The sequence below is a fragment of the Hetaerina americana genome, unplaced genomic scaffold (assembly GCF_022747635.1).
Source record: "Hetaerina americana unplaced genomic scaffold, ioHetAmer1.1.p SCAF_10, whole genome shotgun sequence".
NCBI lineage: Eukaryota > Metazoa > Arthropoda > Insecta > Odonata > Calopterygidae > Hetaerina > Hetaerina americana.
In genome coordinates this window covers 72408689-72430681 of record NW_027286070.1, presented here as the reverse complement: position 1 = coordinate 72430681, position 21993 = coordinate 72408689, and the positions used below count along the sequence as shown (strand labels likewise).

Here is a 21993-nt window from a genome sequence, read left to right as displayed (position 1 = left end):
GAGGGAGGGGGACAAAGAGGGGGGGAGGAGAGGGCGGGGAGGAGAGAGATTGAGAGAGAAAGAGGGAGATGCGGAGGGGGCGGAGAGAGAGAGAAGGTAGTGGCGCGGACGTCGGACAGCACGACCACTGCAGAGTTGTTTTATCAAAGGGAGGAAGGAGTCTGGAAGACAGCGCGTGCCTCAAGGTTTTTCGTTCTCCAACAGAGGATCGGCAGTCTTCTTAAAAGTTCAACATCGTGTTGGGACTCCTGAAGGATTCCACAGCCAGAGGGATATCATGAAAAATCGCAAACTCTTGGTGCTGCTGGTGCATCTGTTGGAGTTCTTCAGTGTCTTCAGTGCTGGTAGGTTTTCTCACAAAACATTTTCTATTCCGCATTTAAACCTCAAGGACCGACACTCCGCCGCTTTGATCCCCCTGGGATACTCCCGCTGAATGGTTCGATTCGGAGATTCAGTGTGGTTAGCTCGGGATCTGAACGCGAGAGCCCTGCGAGGCCGCCCGCCGCTGCGGCTTGGTACATATGTTGCGAGGTGGCATTCGGCGGAGGAGAGAAATTGCTGGCGAGATTTGGCGAGTGCGTTGCGGTGCATTGCGTGATCATGCGTCGAGGGGCGAATTCGGGAGCCAGATAGAACGTCCCCGTTCGAAAACCGATCAAGGCGATGTCTGTGGCGAGGTGGAGTCCCCCAATTAAAAAGGCATTTTGAGATGAGAACCGGTGCTGGCCTGTTTTTATTAAGTGAAAGTTTTCGAAGTAGTTCATTGCCATATTTTCTCTCTCTCTCTCTCTATCTCTCTCTCCCTCGAAGATGTGGAACTTGCTCTTGACTAAAGGGACTTAAATTCTGCTTTCTTTTTTTCATATTTTTCCATGGTACGATTTTTAGCAATTTTTCGAGGAACTCGAATGTAAATGTTTTAGCTTTCGCCGACGATTCTCGATGGCAAATCTCGCAGCTTCCTTCCTGGAAAGCATAAATGTTACTTTCTAAAAAGGATAATTTGATTTCATGTAACGGGGACTGTCACCTTGGTATTTAAACGCGAAGGTGACCAAGTAAGGAGATCTTTTTTCTCGATAATTTCAGGAGGTCGAAATTGAAGGAAATTCCCAATGCAGAATATTCACAAGGGGGTGAGGTTAAGAGCATTGTCCGGAAAGTTTTCGATTTAAAGAATGATTTCTCGATAACCTTGCCTGACGCGATATATCTCGGGAGATAATCGCCCCGGGGACTTCAACGACTGCATCGAACATCGTGACCGATCTCTGAGAATAACGCGGGGAAGGATGAGCCGGATGGGGGTTGATTCGTGACGAGCATCGAAGAAAGCCTTCGATGCACGGAGATGTCAAGTGAAAAAGAAGCAAACCTTCTCTTTGTTTTTTTTTAAGTAGAACCGATTGCTCGAACGACGAGGAGTGTTAATGTTCTCTCTATCGGGAAAAAACGACGCTAGAACAGATGGAGATTCTAGCGAAACAAACACAAGGGATCTAGAGGGCCGAGGTAGAGATCGGAAGCAAAAGGGGGAAGTGACGTACGCTCTCGCGAAAGAGGGAGGGAAAGCGAGGAGGTAGGGTGGGGGGTGAGGGAGTGGGAGGGGAGGAAGGAGACGGGAGAGTGGGAATGAGGGCGCAGGTGAGGAAGGCACGGCGGAATGCGGGAGAAGCAGACGCCGCGGCTGAGGGGGAGGGGAAAGGGTTGAGAGGGGCGGAGGGGGGGAGGGCCGGTCGGTCAGTGGGGCAGCATTGGGTGCATGTCTGGAGAGCCCAACTCTTTTCGATGAAGGAGAAAGATTTTTTCGGACAATCCTCGACGCGGGAGGTCGGCGGGTTTTCGGTCGTCGGAGGCAAACGAAAAAAATATACATATATATGTACATAAAAAGACAAGGAGTGCGCTGGCACGGACGGTGCGACCTTTATATCAATTGGCACCGATGCAGCGAATCAGAGCTCACGAGAGCACGTGAATGGTCGGGAATTGAACGGGCGAAAAAGGGACCCGCCTTTTGATATCTAGACCAAAAGCATAAAATTGTTATCTTGTCCCTTATGTCGAGAGAGTTGAAAAATCATGATTTAGAAACTTTCAATTCATTGAATATTACATGGAATACAGTACATACTGCATATATTCTCCTTTAATGCGTAAAATTCTATAAAATATATTTAAGAGCACAAAGATCTTCCAGGATAAAAATTGAACACGTTACCAAAATGTGGCGAGAATATCCCTTCTGTTGTCCCAGCAACTCGTTAATTTCTTTTCATCATTAATTTAGTTCTGATGATAACTAATGCTTCTCGCTATTTTTTATAATTTTCCTTTTAGTGTTAAAAATATTAATTTGAAGAAAGTCCCAACTGCAAGATTTTTCATTCATAAATTTCCTCAGAATGGAGTTCATGTCCGCCAGTTCGCCCCTGCGCAGATCCTCTTCAATGACTGGGTAAAAGATCGCACCGTCCGTCGAATATGCTCTCTATTCCTAACTCGCTCAAAGGTTCGTGCATTTAATTTTAGCTGAAGCGAACGAGTCCGCTTCTCGTGTCCCGGAAAAGACAATTCTTAGCGTCTCGTAAGACTAAACACGGCGATGACGCGAGGATGGAGAAAGTGAAAATTGAAACGGCTGTTTTTATTGAAAATCACGGAAATTTAAGAGGGATTCGTGAGAAACTATCCGAAGCGAAACCTTCGCGCCAACTCTGAAGGATGAAGATTAAAAAGGAAAACTTGATTCCGAAATTTCTTTTTACTTTTTTCCGTCAAATATATACTCTTAATATGGAGATAGTGACCTATCACGTGACTGAGCCACTAATTCATTCTCGGAATGATCTAGACCTTGATGAGAAGAGGAGGGGTCGACGAAATAATCATTTTTCTCGTGGGCCCTCTCTTCCAATTGGCCAGGCAAAATATCGGCGGCGACACAAGGAAAAGTCGGAATATTTTACGACGCTCGAGACGAAAATCTCGAATAAAAATCACAAGGCTTATTTAAGGAGAAATCAGAAAGGGCATTACCAAAAGAGGAACGACACAGGAAGCCAACGGAACGGTCTCCAGAATAACCTAAAGCGAACGAGGGAAATACTCCCGCTGAAGTTCAGCTTAGTAATATATTCTACCGACGTTTTGGCAACTGTTTATATGTAATGACCGACAGCAATTACATTCAAAATTCAACAGTAATTTCGCTTTATGGCCAACTTTTCTGAAATTAAATTGCGAATGAAGTTGAACTTAACATAAAAGTAAGATAAAAATAGGTTTACAGTCATCAGCAAAAATACCATTTTAAATAATATTCGCTTTGGAAATGAGTGAAAAATATGCATAATTTAATTCTGGAGCAATATAAAGTACTTGATGCCCCGCGCAGGTACCTACAACTCATACATCATATTTATATGTTTTAAAAGTATAAATATTTACTCGGTTATTTCCTTTTTGTCCCAACATGAGGATATGGTGCAATAGTAGACTGAAATAAGAAAATAAGAGGTGCAAGTCCCCTGTGTGGAATCATATAAGGACTGTATTACGAGGCAATATACATCAATGAAAGGCATAGTAGGATCATGAACTAGATTGATAGCAACTAACCCTTATACAAAGCAGATGTCACCAGTGGCGAGTAAACTGCCAAAATTTAGTGTGCATATACATGTCTGGAGTGACCCTTTCCTTCCATAAAATAAGTCCCCCATCTTTCTCCCATACTTATCACTGGTACACAAGCTATGTGGCCAACACAAGGGAGAGGAGAGAATGGGCAAAATGCAAATTAAAACCCATGAAAGATAATACAATCAACTCAACAAAAAGAGGCAAGCTTTACCTTTTTCCCTAAGAAGTAAACTTAAATGGTTGATTCAACTTTTCACAAAGATTTTCATTAACTTCCATGAATGGCTAAAAAATTGAGAAAAAAATGAATATGCTGTCATTATTTAAATGAACTAATTATTTCATCCCAAGTTGATACTTCAAAAGATCCAAAGGCCAGTTCGAGTTGCTGTTGCTGAATCCTAAAACATGTTTCTGACAAAAACTAAGCACTTATGTCAACCCCAGCCACTTCTATTTATTCCTAAGAAATTTTCAGTATCATTTTAATATGCTGGCTTTTATAATTTCAATATTTCCTTTCTCTGACATCATACGTAATTATGTCGGTGATCATGTGGGTACTTCTAATCTGTTCTCAATCAATCTCTTCCCACTATCTAACTTCTTTTTCTAGTTGAGTGCAAAAATGAGTTCAAGAAGTGGAGACACACCCTATGGATGGGAGAACAGTGCCTTTCCCAATAATTACGTACCAAGCTATATAATCCTTAAGTATAGGGAATCAATGCTTAAATTAATCTTAATTGATGCAAAACTCCTAAAACAAAGTCGAGGAGTCAGTGACGGCCAATTGAGTCAGTGTTTTTACGTGATTTTCACCTCCCTCTTCTACCAAATGGTTCACCGTAAATGACATGTCGCCATTGATTTCATGTCTCCTTTGTAGAAAAATATATTTCTCAACCTATGTGTCTCTTGTATCCTCATTTACTCTTTTTAAAAGTTTAAATTATGGACATTCCTATTGTCAGCACATTAGAATTATTTATAAATAATCACTGCATGACTTTGTGAAACTCTAACTGCAAAAATTACAACCTGTAGTAACATTTTTCCATTGATTCCCATCAAGCATCCTCCCTTGTCCACATTCTAAGGGAAATAATGAAGTACATTCAATATATTAGATATGGAACAGAAGAAAATGTGTTGAGAAAGAATCTATTATACCACAAATATGAAACTATTATGTTAGTTATAATTAAAACATGCATCGAAAGGAGAACGATGGACCATGTCAGAAATAATTATCTTTTACCATTCATCATGTTGCAACAATAAGCTCATCGAAATGTGTTTTTTTTCAACAAGAGAACTTAATCACATTGGTTGTTAACATTCTTCTACGTAAAAGTGTATTTCACTTGGAATATTATTTGGAACACTAACAACAGTTTAAAATGTGTACACAAACAAAATATAAAATTTGATTTATTCAAATTTATAGGACCACTCTGGATTGAAAATGGCCATAGATGCGTAACACTAACAGAGTTTATGGAGGGAGAAGTTTTCTTAAATAGATAGTTATTAACATCTGCCAAATATCAGGGAGGAGCAGCAGGAGAAAGTGTTTTATTTTAGGATTGAAAGTTTTCTCTCAATAGTTAGAAAATTCCAATTTCTAATCTATTTTAAATTGTGTGCTAATGAAGAGGCAGGCCACTTGATTGTATTTTGAAAGATAAATGACCACATTTATCCTTTGTCCTTACTTGTGCTGTATCAGGAATCAGTAAAAGAAAGGGCGATATAAGATACTGTGTACCACAATACATCACAATTTTTGCTGTTAGATGTGATTCTTACACAATCTATGAAGTCTTCCGTGGATGTATATTGTGAACAGTCTACTTACAATTTAAATCTAATTTCATGGCTTGTTGAATAAAACTCTTGCAACTTGAAAACTGATGTTCCACTAGTATGACATGACAAATTAATCTTTTTCCTTGTTTTCTGAATGTCTCTGGTGTCTTATCTGCCATCTGGTTTCTTATCTGCATCTATCATCCCAACGAGTCACTCCTAGCTTGTCACGAGGGTTCCCAGTGCCTAAAACCACCAGACTAGATGCAAAACCTATGCCCTGTTCTTCCTTGTTTTGTGATGAGACTAATTTAGAGCAACTAAATCTTGTATTTTTACAGTTATCTGTTTTCAGTTTCCTAATATAAAAACTCTTGAGTTGAAAGAAGCAATTGACTTTATTTTACACACCTCTTCTGAGAGCTGACATCTGACACAGAGTAGTTTGTTTGTAAAAAAATAAATCACACCAGATATGAAAATTGATTGAACATTTGCTAGGCCAGAAATTCTTGAAAAAGTTTAAATCTGATCAATTGACTGTGGAATGAATCTCCTGAATGTTTACAGGCATGATTTTTTGTCATCAGGGCTAATTTTAGTTGAACATGGCCTAAAATACTCAAATCAATAGTCTGATCAAGACAAAAATTAAAAATGGGATTAAACAGATGACCAATGCAAAACTTACAAATTTTTGATGAACTTAATGGAGTGTTATGATCTTTGGTTTTTCTTACGAGAAAAATTCACAAATTGTTCATCATGTTTCTCTATGACCATGGAAAGTGGGTTTCATATTAAGCTCTTGATGTGTATTTATGGGTCAATATGTTTCGCAAGATTTTTTTGCTACAAAGGATATTTTAGCAGTAGTTCTAATTTTGAGTAGTGATGCCACAATTTGATCAATGCCAAATGTGGCTTATCAGTTGAAATAGCAGGGCTTTGATGTAAAGGACCACTCTTTTTCCTGGGAAACTACTTTAAATTACTTCTATTTCCAGAACAATGGCCAAACTTTCTCCTAAAATGATCCTCTTCACCCACTTCTCATAGAGGTTTGAAAATACTTTCTCATAAATTTATTTTTGGCTTGTTTTTAGTTCATGGACAATCTGGGACCAACAAAGGAAAACCAGAGGAGGAATACACTTGCCCTGAGGATGCAGGCAATGGAAACTATGCAGATCCAGTTACCTGCCGAAGATTTTATCAGGTGTGCATCTCATACAGATAGAATGCATTCAGGAAAAAGTCACTTTTTTCCTACTGGGCCAATGGTAGTTTTTTATAAGACAATCAATGAACATGAAATTATGTGATTATTTCGATTGGTTGAACAATATTTTGAATGAATACTTGAAGCCAAAATATTTTTTATGGATTTTGTACCTAAGGATATCCCATTACTTGCATATATCACGATGAAGTAATAGGTTTTATCTACAAGGGCTTGGAATACTTTTTAAATACAAAGGAAAACTACAATTTGAATATTAAGTCAGTTTGGTAACTCATCTGAAAAATGATATAACGTGAATGCATAAGAAAATGATATTCGTGGAATTTAAAAATCTGTGATATCCATTTCATTGAGGGATATGTTGCACATTATTAAAAGGAATTTTCATAATATTTCAGACCAGTGAACTGTAGGATTAGTAATGACAATGTAGATTTATGGGAAAAAAAACTAATTTTATATTATAAAATTGAAATCCTAACATTGATAAATAAGAATCCCTTCATATGATGTTTTCCTAGCTTTGTGCGTTGGTCTCCTACTGGCAGTGCTTGTAGTCCATTACGACTTTAACTGAGTTATTCAAGAATCTCTTACATTTGTAAGTATTAAATCGCTTAAAATGAAGATCTTTAAATATAACGAGTGCAGTGGAACCTTAAGGATGAAATGAGTCCTCCATTTTATTTTTAAGCGATAATAATAAAAGTTACCGTATTTTCCCATTGATAACGCGCATCTCATGTATAACGCGCACCCAGAACTTTGTAGTTATCATGAATTTGTATTGATACCGCGCGCCCAGGGTTTTATGGTTATCAAGAACGTGTATAGATTCCACGCATCTGTAAATATATATGCGCGTAAATATTATTTATGCGCTTAAAAATTATATATATTGGGTGTAAAAATAGGTCTATATCCATATACTAATAGATGGTAACAACCAATGAATACATGAAATCATAACTGCCTGTGGCTATATCTACCGTAAGTATACAGGAGATTAGAGCCAGGTGATTTATACATTCCAAATAACTGAAGGATAAAAAAAATAAACAATATTTACAAGCCTACACAATACGCCGCCTTATTGCTTTATCGCTATGATTCGTAAGTCGAAACGAGACATAGGTTTGTGTGCCCTTTCATGTGCTATATTAATTAACTTTCAGCAAATCAAATATAAAAAATAAGAGAGTGAATGAAATAGAATATACTTGTTATGTTTCCTTCACTTGGCTTTGTTAGGATTGGCGCCCAGCTGTTCTAGACACCCTCCAAGTTCTATGAAAGTGCCGCCTGCACGGTGATTGTTTCAAACCTCAACTGTGATAAGCTTTTGTAATTTAGAATTTCCTCAAGAAAATTAACCATGGAGAAGAAATTCTTATACAGCGATGTTTAAGCTAGAAGCCATCAATTTCTCGAAAGAAAAAGGAAATCGCGAGGCTGCCAGGATTTATCCATTAGTAAATCTTTTTAATCAAATTATGTTTTAGTTGGGAAAAGTGGATAATGCCTGGTATGAAAGACTACACAGTATCGGGGAGGATTAAAAGAGTGTCTGATGAGGAAATGAGCCGGTGGATCTCGGCAGTTTTGCAGGAAGTCAGAGTGACTAGTGTAAAAAATGGATTCGAAAAAGCTACAGGCAATATTTCAACGCCAGTGCTAGAAGATGAGGAAGAGTTAAATTAGGAGAGTGAACTCGGTGATATGCCTGAGGAGATAACAAAAGTACTTTGTTCATTTAATTGTGATTCAGGAGAAGAATTTCTTGGATTGGAGTGAGTTAACTATCCTATCCCGTATTATTAGGGCGTTATGTGTAGTATTAGAATAAAGAAGTAACACGTGATAGAATTAATGAAGTATAGAAATTGTATGTTTCTTGATTTTATCATGGATTTATGACATTAAATAATTGCAAAAGTAGCAGATCTGTATAAAATGGAATGCAATTAGAAAGGCATGCTCGCAGACCAATTTAGTTTTGCGAGACTCTTCTTTAAATAAAACAGTTTCTGCCGTTACTTGGTGGAAATTCTTCATATTGAACTTAAACTTAAAACACTGGGCTTAATTTAAAACACCATTTCTATTTGGGAAAGCCAAGTGGTTAAATTTTAATTTAATTATTGTGTACATAAGTTTGTAAAGTTTTAAAGACTTGATGAGAAATGGCTTAACCAAATGAAATATGAATGACCTTGTTACTGCCAATTGACAGACAATTAGAATTATGAAATCAGACCTATAAACTTTTATGAGCATAATAACCTGACCAGGAGAGGTGAATCACTCTTTTATGAACGTATAAAAAGGGGGCATTCTTATAATGCACACATAGTAACAGCAGAAGCGGGAAGAAAGAGGAATGGCTAGGGTGGAAATTAGGAGAAGAGAGGCAACGGAAAAAGAAAAATTGATGTTAAGTGTGGCTTATGATAGGTAAGAACAATAAAACACGATATATTCTATTGATTTCTTAATGATCTCTTGGCTCCCTAGGCCAAAATAAAAAAAAACATAAGTAACCACTGTAGCAAGGTGTCTAGAACTTCCTCAGAGTTATCAGAGATGTTGATTGTTTGAGATACCAAGTGTGATCAGGCACTTTATAATACTGAAGACACTCTGAAGATAGAATGCCAGTTGAATAAAATCGAATCATCTGTGCATCAGTACCATCCACCACCACAGCTCTTCCATACCCATCATGTACCTAAAACATTTTTTTAATGACCTGAACGGTTCCTAAGTATCTATTTAAAATGTATTCTACTTTAATATTAAATTTTGAGAAATGGAAAGGATGAAACCAACAATTGGGTAGGTTAAATATGATAAGAAGAGGGCTTAATACCAAATAAATTTTGGACCAATAATTTACTTTTGTGATTTTGTAAATCTGGATATGTACAATTCATTTATGCAAATATACTTTATTTTAAAAACCTGGCATCAACATTAAAATGCCATCAACAAGCATTGCCATTGACAAGACATTGTCATTTTGAAACCATGTGGTGGAAATACCCAAAGAAATGAATATTATCAAGATATATTATTATTAACAGTTAATTATTTCCCGGGAGTTACAGTTGTCAACCTTCCCCAGTGCTATCCAAATCAGATTATTCCCTCATCTACAACGCATTCCTAAATGTCTCATTCCAATGGGTACATTTCTATTTTTAGTATATTACTTAAGTATGCTTTTTGTTCAATTTGCATATATTTACAAAAATTACATCCGTCACCATAATTTGCTATTTATTTTTCAGTGTGTTGATGGCTATCCATACTTGAACCGATGCCCTTCAGGACTTTATTTTGATGACATAAGTAAGCTGTGTACCTTCAAAAATGAAGCAAGGTGTGGGCCAATTAATACAAGTGAGTATGGTCAACTTATCATCATTCAAAGCCGTATAATTCTTCTTTTGAACTGTGTGGGTGAGTTCATAGAAACAAGACAGGTGTGAGGTGGATGCATCAACAACATACTGCTGCTTATACTCTTGTGGGTACATTACCTCTAGCCTTTGTACAGTTATTAGCATTTTGCTTGGACATGTTAGTAGGAACTCATAATTTTATTCAAAATGAAAATTGGATCATGATGGTATTGCCGTCTTCCCCTCATCCTGGTGGTCAAAGTTAAAACCAGCTTGCGATTGTATCCATTTACATATATTCCCATCACTGCAGGAGGGTCCCATAGAGAGAAATCCAAAATCCTTCATGTCTTTCATTAAAAATAGTCTAATATTTGAGCTGGGTTTCTTTCTTCCCTTCCACTTTTTTCTGTCAACTAAATCAATGCACTATGTAATATTGAGCCAGCTTACTTGCTATCACACTTATCCTATAATTGGACAGACTCTAACTACCCTGAAACCTCCTTCCTTAATGGGCTCTAAAACCTATGAACTTCCATATCCAGAGTCTGAAATTCCTCAAGGCCACAATCACTGAAACCACAATATACTGAATATATAACTACAGGCAAAAACGTCAATACTTACCCTTATTGGAGCATGTTTCTTACATATTGTGATGTAAATAGTTCTTACCATATTAAGCAGGTGATTTCTCCACCATGTAAACTTTGTGGATATTCCACAAAAAATTGCCAACTGAATTATGGCTTAAATTGCAGGATAGAATTAATTGGTTATGAATAAAATTTAGTATGTCTTACTGCTTTATACCTGAAATTTTAAATGCCTTGACCAATAAAAACATTGAAAAATGTTTAGTCTCTTTGAATTTTCATAATTAAAACGGTATATTTTGTAAATATTACCCATAATTCATTGCAACAAGTTTTAAAACCAGGAAATAATATTAAAAAAATCGTTACAGGGTTAGATTTTTTTAAATGACAAGACAAGTACATCTTTGTAATTTGCAACAACATAGATTCGCAACATAGGTATTATTAAAAGCGGCAATAAAGGAAAGCAGTAGACATTACAAGAATAGGGTGACTGAATTAAAATGACTCATCCAACACAGTGAGATCAATTTGGGAAGTGATTATCAACAACGCTAACTCTGTTAAGCATAAAGTAAGCTCAGATAATGTCCTCTTTGGCGACAAGATAGTCATTGAACCCAGATCCAAATGATCAAGAATAAATTCAATGCTCTCTTCTATCCAGATGCATTTTGTACATGCTTCAACAAGAGTTGAAGATTTCACAGATCAGATCGGGTTTACACAGATTGGATTACAGACTAAATAATCATCTGAAGGGAGTGTACAATACCATCTCAGCAACTCGGGACAAACATCCATCCTTTGTGAAATCCTCTCTTTTCCACTGCACCCATCTTTAAAAATAGATAATTAAAGGGGCAAAACTCCTGGAGTAAAACTTAAATGCTTTACAAGACTATCTATTCATGTTCATTATACATTTCAGTGTGCCATGCAATTTCTTTTGTTCCTATTGATTTGTTAATATTAATTTGATTTGTCCATGTTTTGACCGTAGAAGAATATGAATATATTATTTCCTGTAAATATTATGCATAACTAATTAATGGCTTTCATGAAAATTTTATAGAAAATAAATGCAACTTAGATATGACAGAAGGTTCGAAAAAAATCTCATAAAAAATTTTCTCTTCACCCCATAGCTCCAGCCCCATCAACAGAACCTCCTCTGGACTTAGCAAAAAAATGTGATACAGCAGCTTGTAGCCTTCCATATTGTTTCTGCTCCAAAGATGGAACAAAAATTCCAGGTGGACTTCATCCAGAAGATGTGAGTACCATTATACTTCTTTAATACGTATTTTTTCAATTTTTCATGCAATGAATTCTTGCTCTGTGATTATACATGTTGTTTCACGTATCAGTATACAGTGTACTTACACAAGTGAGTAATTGGTGTAACAAGTATATATATTGCTTTGAAATTCCAAAGGCCATGCTATAATTTTCATTCAAATGCGTGCCAAATTTTCTATTTTTAAGGCCTTCCCAATGCTTCTTTAGCATTGTAAGCTTTTCATTGAGCTTCATCACTGCATCTAAATATTTGGTAAAATTTAATCTCCTGGAAAATAAATAAGAGGTATTACTTTTAAAGGTGAAAAATAATTTGATTTTACCCCAGGTTATTTGACTCGAGGTTTATTTTGGTTGTTACCAATAGCATTTCAGCTTCAAATTCGAGTGCATTCACACTCCATCAAATAAATCCGTGCTACATACTGAATTTGAAACTGTGAAGATTTTAGAGGCATCATATAATTAAAGCTGCCCTACCTAGAATTAATAAAGTCATGGAGAATTATTTACAATCACTCATGTAATTTACGTAATGTGTAGAAAAACTATAAAAATGTAAAAACATTTCAACTAGTAGAAATCATCAATACATAAACTATGAAAAATACTAGCTCTTGGGCAAAAGATGTAAAGTCTGTGAGGTTCTTAAGACGCAAAATCAACTATGTATCGTGGCAGTTGGATATACATGGAGAGAACATTGAATAATTTGCCTATTTGGAGAGGATATTCCGTGAAACATTGGAATAATCATTTAAAGAGTTGCTTCACCAGATCATTCCAATGAAGTAGAAATAGATTGCAGAGACAATGAGAAGAGAGAGAAAATTTTATCTGTTTATAGGAAACCATAGTGTATTTCTATTTATACATATATATGTACATTCTCCTCCTCTTACTCTACATGTTCATGGCTGAATGGGAAGAATATATAATTGAGGCTTTTGAGGTGTCCATTTCTTTTAGGATTGGATGAGTGAGGTTTTTTTAAGGGAGAAAGACAAATGAGGAATTATGAAAAACTGTTGATTTCACCAAACCTTATCACAGTACGACTCCTTTTATAACATATGTGACATCTTCGGGTACAGGAATTGATTCAATACAGAGGATAGAGAGGAGGGGTGGGGAGGAGCGGAGGTATTGGTGGTTGTTAAGGAGAGGGGGGTGCAGCTTCCTCCCCCTCCCCACATCAGGGGTCCAAATTCCTTCTGCTGCATACACAACCCCCCGCGGATTGTGCTATGCTCAACACAATAGCTCCCCCTACTACCTCATTTCTACATAATACAAACAGGGTGAGGCAGAATGGACTCTCCAATTTGATGGGTGACTTGTAGAAAAATGAACCAAGATATTTGAAAAATATTTTTATTTCTGAAAACGAAATTCAATATCATTTTTATTTCATTAGGTTTTGAACATTATTTCATCTAGGTGACGACCTTGATGAGGCATGTTTAGTCATTCAAAAACGTTTTCCAGAACTCTTCTCGGCGTATCTTGCATTATTCCCGCGATGACATCTGTAATTGCCTCCTTGTAAGAGCTTCCAAGGTCCTTGGTCGAACTTCATACACCTCAGCTTTGAGATATCCCCAAAGAATTAAATCACTTTGGCTCAAATCCAGGGAGCGAGGGGGCCACGGAACATCCCCTCCTCGTAAGGAGATCAGGCGGCCGGGAAATTTTTCTTGCAGGATTTGGCATGAACGACCAACGGTATGAGCCGTGGCACCATCCTGTTGAAACCAAAAGGCTTCCATGTGTCATATTTCTTGCCATACTCTTCCATTTTGGGGAGCATAAAGTTCTCCTGTATCTTAAAATACAAAAGCACGCAGAGTTCACAGTAACATTTGAACCTCGAGATTCAAAATGTGAGGCCCAATAATGTCTATGGAGGACACAGCGCACCAAACTGTCATTTTGGGGCTTAAAAGAGATCTTGGGTGAAGTTCGCTAGGGTTGTCAGTCGCCCAGTAACAAAAACTTTGCATTTATATGTATGTAAGTATATATTTATGCATATATATATATACTCGTGTATATAGAAATAATATTTTCCTAATTCTATTTCCATGTTAATGTGTATACATATGTTCCTCATATGGCTGGTTTTTGTGTTTGTATATATATATATATACATATACAAAAAATTATGCAATACTAATTGATACATTCTTGATTGACAAAGTCCACGCTTCTCCACAGCCAATAATGTTATCTTTTTCCAGACTCCCCAGATGATACTCCTGACATTTGATGGTGCTATCAACCACAACAACTTTGATTTGTACCAAAAAGTCTTCCTGAGGGATGGCCGAGAAAATCCAAATGGTTGCAGGATTCGTGGAACATTTTTCATCGCTCATGAGTACAACAACTATCACATGGTTCAGCAGCTTGCACATGAGGGCCATGAAATAGCAACAGAAACTATTTCGTGAGAAATCGTTCCAAGGTTACTTATAATTTATAGCGAGCACATTTCTGTTATCAACCACTTATTGAGGTCCTGTTTTTCATTCTGGTGCTTGACTTTGGGAGAGCATTGGCTCAAGTCCTACAGCCCACTGGAGTCGAGTGAAAACAATCAGTGGCAGGGATATTGATTTCCTCATGGAAGATAGTTTAGTCGGACGGAATAAGTATTTTGCCATTGACTATTTGGCATTATCAAAATAAATGTTGCCTAATATTTTGACAGAGGAAAACCAATGGCTATTGGCCTATAGCTCTTTGTTCTGCCCTGCAATGATGCCATGATATAATTTTCCTTCTGATGATAACTTTTACAGGCCTATCATTTTACATCATTCCAACATTACCCCTTATCTGTCAACCAATGCGTTTATGCCTCAAACCAAAATGCTTCCCTGTAGCATTGCCATTGTTATTTTGATTTTTCTAGGCTAAAAATAATTCCTTACCCCTGAATAACAATGGTGATAATGTTTAAGCACATTAAAGAAATAAGCACAAATTTCTGGGCAATGTTATCGATAATCACCTTTCAATAAAAAAATATATCACCACATTTTATTGGAAAGTCCTATTTATCCCATACTGATACAGAGGCATTAAACAATTGAAGAGTAAAAAAATATATTCATAAATATTAATAAATGTTTCAATATTGTTCAAAATAGGTGTCTGAAATTCTCTAGGTTCTTATTTAATGATATAAGGTAACTTACTTCAATTTAATCTGGTGAGTTAAGCTTTCTACTGTCTTGAGTTCTTAAAAATCAAATGGCTCAATCTCAGGAGTTGCTTAATCTTTTACAGGAAGTGAAGTACCTTTTTCCTTAGTCAAAATAACCATGAACCCATGATGTAGGTTGTGTAATGCTAATTCTTTCAGTTTACAGCGAGGGCTTGAGGACAAAGGGTATGAGGAGTGGGTTGGAGAGATGATTGGCATGAGGGAGATCCTGCATCATTTTGCCAATGTTACTCGGAGTGATGTCGTCGGAATGAGGGCACCTTTCCTGAAACCAGGACGGAACACACAGTATGAGGTGGGTGAACTACTGAATGTAACCAAATGCAAACCCTGGCAGCCAAGAGTGATGTATTTTTCAATTCCTCCTTGTGGACGAAAAAATGTTTTATACTTGTTAAAAAAAATACAATTTATATTGTATATACCGGAAAAATTTCATAAACTGAAACATTTTTTATATCTGAGTCATTTAAGAGTCACTTCTGAATTTAAAAATTTCACAAACCTCAAGCAGTTTGAATTTTTATTGGTTCATTTTGCTGTGGAGAGGGTCGCGAACCAAATAACCATGGATTCATTTGGGCTGAAACTTACTCCAGCTTTGATAATACTCAAAACTGATGGCTGAAAAACCTTAAAATAAACAATCTCTATCTGAGAACAACCAAAGCTCCATGCCCTAGGTAAAACCTAGTCTGGACTTCAATATTTTGGCTCCTAAATATTTACAAGTTAGGGAGTTTTCCCTTCTCCTTCCCATGAGTCATGAATATAATTTTAAAACTGTTATGTATGATGATTAATGAATTGGAAAGTTTTTATTACTCTTAATAATGATGTTATAGGTACTCCAAGATTTTGGTTACATATATGACAGCTCCATGGGGGTACCGCCATCTCGTGTACCAATTTGGCCATACACACTGGACTACAAGATACCACATGAGTGCCGTTCAGACACCTGCCCTTCGAGATCATTCCCAGGTTTGTTTTTTAAAGTGACAGCCCTTATATATATATATATATATATATATATATATATATATATATATATATATATATATATATATATATATGTATGTATAGCACTAGGAAACAAAAACACAGAAAAACACAAAAAAGAAAAGAAACTCACATGTTTTCGAATTTTTGGTGGTCAAGCTACCTTTCTCAAGGGAGAAGATGAAGGAACTGAAGAGAAGGTTTTAACGGAAGGGCCTGGAGATGCTGGATGAAAGGGGAAGGTGGGGAAAGGTTTTGTGAGGGGAAGAGTTGGGAAGGGAATTTTTAGAAGTCTAGGAATAATATGGAAGGTTTTGGGAGTGAAGTGGGAAGAAAATATCTGAAGATTGGGGTAATTAATGTCTAATATTAATGCCTGGTTCATTCCAGGACTCAAGGAGCCTGATAAATGCCTGCTCTATTGTTTTGAGTACTGCATACTATATTAATTACTGGTTATACATACATGAACAGTATAGTAGTCTTTTTGGGAGGCGACCAACAGCTAAGGTCATTTGCACCATTACGGATGGATGGGAAAGGAAGGGAGGAGAGAAACCTAAAGTCGGCATTAGCCTACTCTTGTCGAAAGGCACCAAGGGATCTGCAGTTTAACGTCCCACCCGATGGATGTTATTCTCACTCAAAGTGTTCTCCACAAAGCACCTCAAGTAGGGATTGGGATACCACTGAAAAATATTTGATGTCTCCTGGATTTGAACCCGGGCCCTCGTGGTGGGAAGCCTGTTAGCCACTGCACCCTCTCAATCTCCCATATGTATATGTACATATATATGTATGTACATATATGCACATAGAGGAGGAGTCAGAGGGAATGGGGTGAAGATGCACTTTGGAACCGCCTTTCTATTTATTTCCCATTTTAGTAGTGCCAGGATATTACAGTGTTATCCCCATCCCTACTTTGGGTTCTGTCGGAAGAGCACTTCCATTAGAGTATACTTAGACTTATTTGGATTGTGAATTTCTGGGAGAAAATTTTCAATTCTTGTTAACTAAAAATGCAATCTCTTACTTTCAGGTGTCTGGGAAGTACCTTTGAATGCTCACTATGTGGAGAGTTATGAAGGAGGGCATTGTCCATTCCTTGACCAATGTGTTCTGCATAGTCATGATGCCAATGAGGTGTTTGAATGGCTTCGTGAAGATTTTTCTCGACACAGAGATCAAAATCGTGCACCGTACATGATGCCATTCCATACCAATTGGTTCCAAATCAAGGAGCTGGAGCAAGGACTTCATAAATTCCTTGATTGGTCCCTAACGTTGTGAGTACATACATACATATGCATGAACTCCCCTCAATAAGACCAATGGCTGACCTAGGCATCATTTCCTGGAAGCTACGCGTGTTCAGCAAGTACAAAGAGGCCAGTTCGTAAAGCAACAGGATGTATGTAGAGTAATGCAAAAATGCTTCTAGTTACTCGTTACTTTGCATATTTGGTTCTATTACACCTCTGCTCCAGGAGGGGAGGGAAGAGGGAAAAACAGGGTGATGTTGGGTTCCTACAAAATTTTGAGTATCTTTCCCTACTCAGTCAAGTCCTCTGATATTTATTTAGTCATGGAAAATCCAAAAGTTGTCCTTAAAAAGTGTTTTTTATTACTTTAAAGAGGTAGATTTTTTATATGTATTTATGTTATCAATGTGATAATTTGAAAAATCTATTTCATGGCTATTCAAAGATTTATCTATAACTTGGGGATACCTATTGCTTGTACTTCTTTTAAACTTTATGAAATGGTGGTAACCGGTAGTAGTAGTTTTGAGGGGAGGCGACCGACAGCTAAGGTCATTTGCGCCATAGGGGAAGGACAGGAAAGGATGAAGGGTGGAGAGAAACCCGGCGTCGGCATTAGCCTACTCTTTACGAAAGGCGCCAAGGGGTCCGCGGCTTAACGTCCCATCCGACGGACGGCGTACTCACTCAAAGTGCCCTCCACAAAGCACCGCAAGTAGGGATCGAGATACCTCTGAAAAATATTCAACACCGCCGGGATTTGAACCCGCGCCCTCAGGGTGGGAAGCCAGTACGTTAGCCCCCGCACCATCTCGATCCCCTGGTAACCGGTAGCAGCTTAAATAATCATTATTATAAATGAGGAAATCGGACTATCTTATTAGCAATTCCGAGGTTCATGCCATTGATCTAGCACTAGATGTACCAAATGAATTCCACAGATAGCAGACTTAATGGAAGGAAACTGATTTTCGAGAAGTCATTTCTTACTCGATATGGCTTTGCAAAGTGTTTACCAGTCCAGAAAATTTCCATTAGTTTTTTATTCATTTGTTAGATGAGCTGAGACTAGCAGACTAGCCGTGAAGGGGAATATTCAAACTAATTGAGATTGAGATAATGTCAGTCGAGTCTGAGAGATGTTTTGCAGAGCTCTAATATACATGGTATTCATTCCCCAGGTACCTTGTGCTTTTCTATGTCTTTCAACCTTTACTTCATGATCACATTGAGGAAATTTGACATGAAATTCGGTGAAATCTTAAAACTTTCAAGCATATTTCAAGCATATTTGCCCAGTGAGTGCCTCAAGTATAAGCTTAGTAGTCCTGAGTTTTACATGTAACATTCGAATTTCCTTTGAATTGATAGCATATAAAAGAGTTCTCTATCACAAAGAGATTTTAATGCAGATAACATGTGGAGAAAAAAACTTGGGTACTTGGGTTTTGTTTCCCAGTTGGTTAGAAAATATAAAGCAAAAAACTGTGTTAGGAATATATATGATACAGGTCATGAATGAGAACAGGTATCTGTAAAATTTAAAAAAATATAATATTTAATGTGAAGAGTGAAGATTAGAATTAAGTGGAGAGGAATTTGAATTTAAGACAATAAAATCAAAATTAATCATAAGAGTGATGGAGTATGAAAGGTGTATATTCTACCCACTTATTAATTGAGTGTAGTAAACTTGGTAAAACAATATATTGTTTCAGTAAGTCTATGACTGATGAAAGAATTTGATGAAGGGCCCAAGGGATAAGGCTCTGGAAGAAGAAGTCTGTGGTTGGTTGACTGTTGTTTGTCGCTTAAACCCTGACATTATTCCATTGATCAGCATCAATGCTTCAATGGCAGACTTAGCATCAAAATGCAGTGCTCGCCAATGCTACTATTCAGTGGGAAACGTGAAAACTTCACCTCGAGGCCCTTTTATGTGAAATCAGGATAATTTACGTCTTGCATCACATAAAATACTCACTTTGAAGTTAGGCATAATTACATTCACAGCCTTCTCTAACAAGCTAAGAAATGTATTCCTGCGGGTCAGTTTTTGGCAAAAGCAATATTTTTCAGTGTCTAATTTTCGATTTTAAATGAATTTCCAGTAACAATTTACTTAACATATCAGTTTTTTGATGTAAAATCTAATCTTAAAAAATGAATGCAAAAATTTCAGAGTGTTAAAATCATTTGCCTTGACCGTGATTGATTGAATGATTTTAACACTCTGAAATTGTTGCATTGAAATCCATATCAACAACAACTTTTTTGATTTATTGCAGGCCCGATGTGTGGTATGTAACAATTACTCAGGCTCTGGTATGGATGACTGACCCTAGGTCTATAAAAGAAGTCGGCTCTGGATATGATGCATGGAAATGTGAGCGGAAGCCAGAAGATATACCGCCACCAGCTTGCAACCTCCCTAATAAATGTGCTCTCTCATTCAGGCCCGCAGAAGCTAATTTCTCCACAACAAGGTAATAACATTAAATTGAACCGAGGGACATATTTCAAAATTCAGTGAAAGAGTGTCTTGAATGAGTGCATGATATAGTTATGAAAATGCTTCAGAGCTTTCACTCGATTCTCAATTACACTTCATAGCCAACTTTTAAGCTTATTCAAATTCAGTACTTCTTTCATTTCTATTGGACAATGTATATTTGGTGCAATTCTATTCTTTAATGCTTTTTGAGGACAGAAGCTCTCTTCTTACTTTATTAACATAGATATGAAGACATTCATTTTTTACATGTTCAACCTCTACCATCATATTTTGACACATGCAATCACTTTACAGTAATACTGTTGGCTGAATAGGGTATTTAGTTAACATTATTAGTTGAGTCAAAGGACAATTTGGAAATATATGTTTCAATAGCTCAAATAAGTGCTGTAATTGGTCATATGTCATTTTTTATAAAAATCTACTCTTCAATAGGTTTTACTAACACAATCATCTTTCACTTTCACATGTATTTCAGCCATTTATTTTCAAATCTATTGCTATAAAATGTTCCAGCAATTTACATGGATTAACTCTTTTACAGGTATTTGACCACTTGCAGGGAATGCCCAAATAAATACCCATGGTTGGGTGACTCAGAAGGAACAGGAATTGCAGGACGTGATGTTTATAACCCAGAAAATTAAGTCATCCAACTTTGGATATGTTAAGAGTTAGCTTTTATAAGAAAATTCACTTACCTGTAGAGTAAAATTTTGGAACTGAGTGGTTTAAAAGGAAAAAACCAGAGAAACAGTACACTATTATGATTGCGTGAGCACCTTGAAAAGGCATTATTAAAAAATATTTGTTGTAAATATTGACAGGTGTAAATGTTTGTGAAATTTTAAATTGAATGTTGTCTTTAAACAGAAATGTATGAGGAAAATATTTGTATATTTTTAAGGGAAAATAAAGAGTTAATTTTGTAAAACTTCCAATACATTTAAGGCCAACCAAGATCTTCAAAGGGTCTTCAATCGTGCTTTTTTTTTAATGACAAAGTGTAATGGCAAATATTAGCCAAAGCATCATTAACCATCATCCCAGGCAAATTAAATGACGGCCAAAGGAGTAAGGATAACAGAAGAAGAATTGCATGAGGCAAAGAAGATTTCAATAGAAGGATGGCTCTGATGACATGGATGTTGATGAGTAAGGATGTTCAGAAGAGATTATTATTATTATTACTATTATTTATTTGCCCAGAGGACACAATATATCATGATACAATCATTATACATGTATATAGAGCACGTCATAGAAAAGAAAACAATTTCACAAAAAAAAGAGATGACAATATCACAAAAGAAATGCTATAACCCACAGCTCAGATACTCATTTACACTGTAAAAACCCTTGTCTATTAAGAATGCTAATATGGTTTTTTTAAAAAGATATAAATTTTCTATATTTTTAATATCTGCGGGTAAGTTATTGTACAATTTTGAACACATGACCTCAGGCCCTCTGGGGATGCCAGTGAGAGGCTTGTTATTTTAACATGAATATCCTTACATCTCCTGGTTTCATGTGTATGAAAGCTATTGTTCCTAATAAATAGATTAGTGGAAGCTTTGATATGGAGTATGGTTCTGTATGGTGTGAAAATAAGGCCATTGAAACAAGATAATAGGTGCTGATTGGAGGCTTTTGATAAGTGGCGATTGATGGAAATGATAATGATATATGGACATAAAATAAAACTATGAAGAAATGCTAGTTATGGTGGGTGCTGAGGGTGTGTTGCTGGAAGAGGTCCAAGGGATGCAGAGAATTTTGTTTGATGAGCTTACTTTAAAGGCTGTGATACTGTATGAATAATAGGCCAGTAAGGAAGGGGAAGGAATAGGATAGGCAAATTGGATGAAATTAAAGGAGAAAGGAAGTCTTACCAATTGTCTAATCAAAATATGTGAATATGTATGAAGTATACGGTAATTTTTATTGAATTCATTTACCATT

The 21993-nt window shown here is 36.7% G+C and overlaps 1 protein-coding gene across 1 annotated transcript; it reads left to right on the top strand.

The window, feature by feature from the left end:
• Positions 1–125: 125 nt before the first annotated feature.
• Positions 126–20932, top strand: Cda4 (chitin deacetylase Cda4). The gene is made up of 10 exons (XM_071598145.1): positions 126–344; positions 6567–6679; positions 9997–10108; positions 11861–11988; positions 14255–14463; positions 15385–15541; positions 16092–16230; positions 17291–17537; positions 19802–19999; positions 20573–20932. Exons 1-10 carry the CDS (start codon positions 278–280, stop codon positions 20673–20675), a joined length of 1473 nt encoding a protein of 490 aa, XP_071454246.1. The 5' UTR covers positions 126–277; the 3' UTR covers positions 20676–20932.
• The last annotated feature ends 1061 nt before the right edge of the window (positions 20933–21993 follow it).

Coding starts and splice junctions, on each gene's coding strand:
- Cda4 (XM_071598145.1), top strand. CDS start 278: ATGAAAAATCGCAAACTCTTGGTGCTGCTGGTGCATCTGTTGGAGTTC. Junction 14,464..15,384: donor ATAGCAACAGAAACTATTTC/GTGAGAAATCGT, acceptor TAATTCTTTCAG/TTTACAGCGAGGGCTTGAGG. Junction 20,000..20,572: donor GCTAATTTCTCCACAACAAG/GTAATAACATTA, acceptor ACTCTTTTACAG/GTATTTGACCACTTGCAGGG.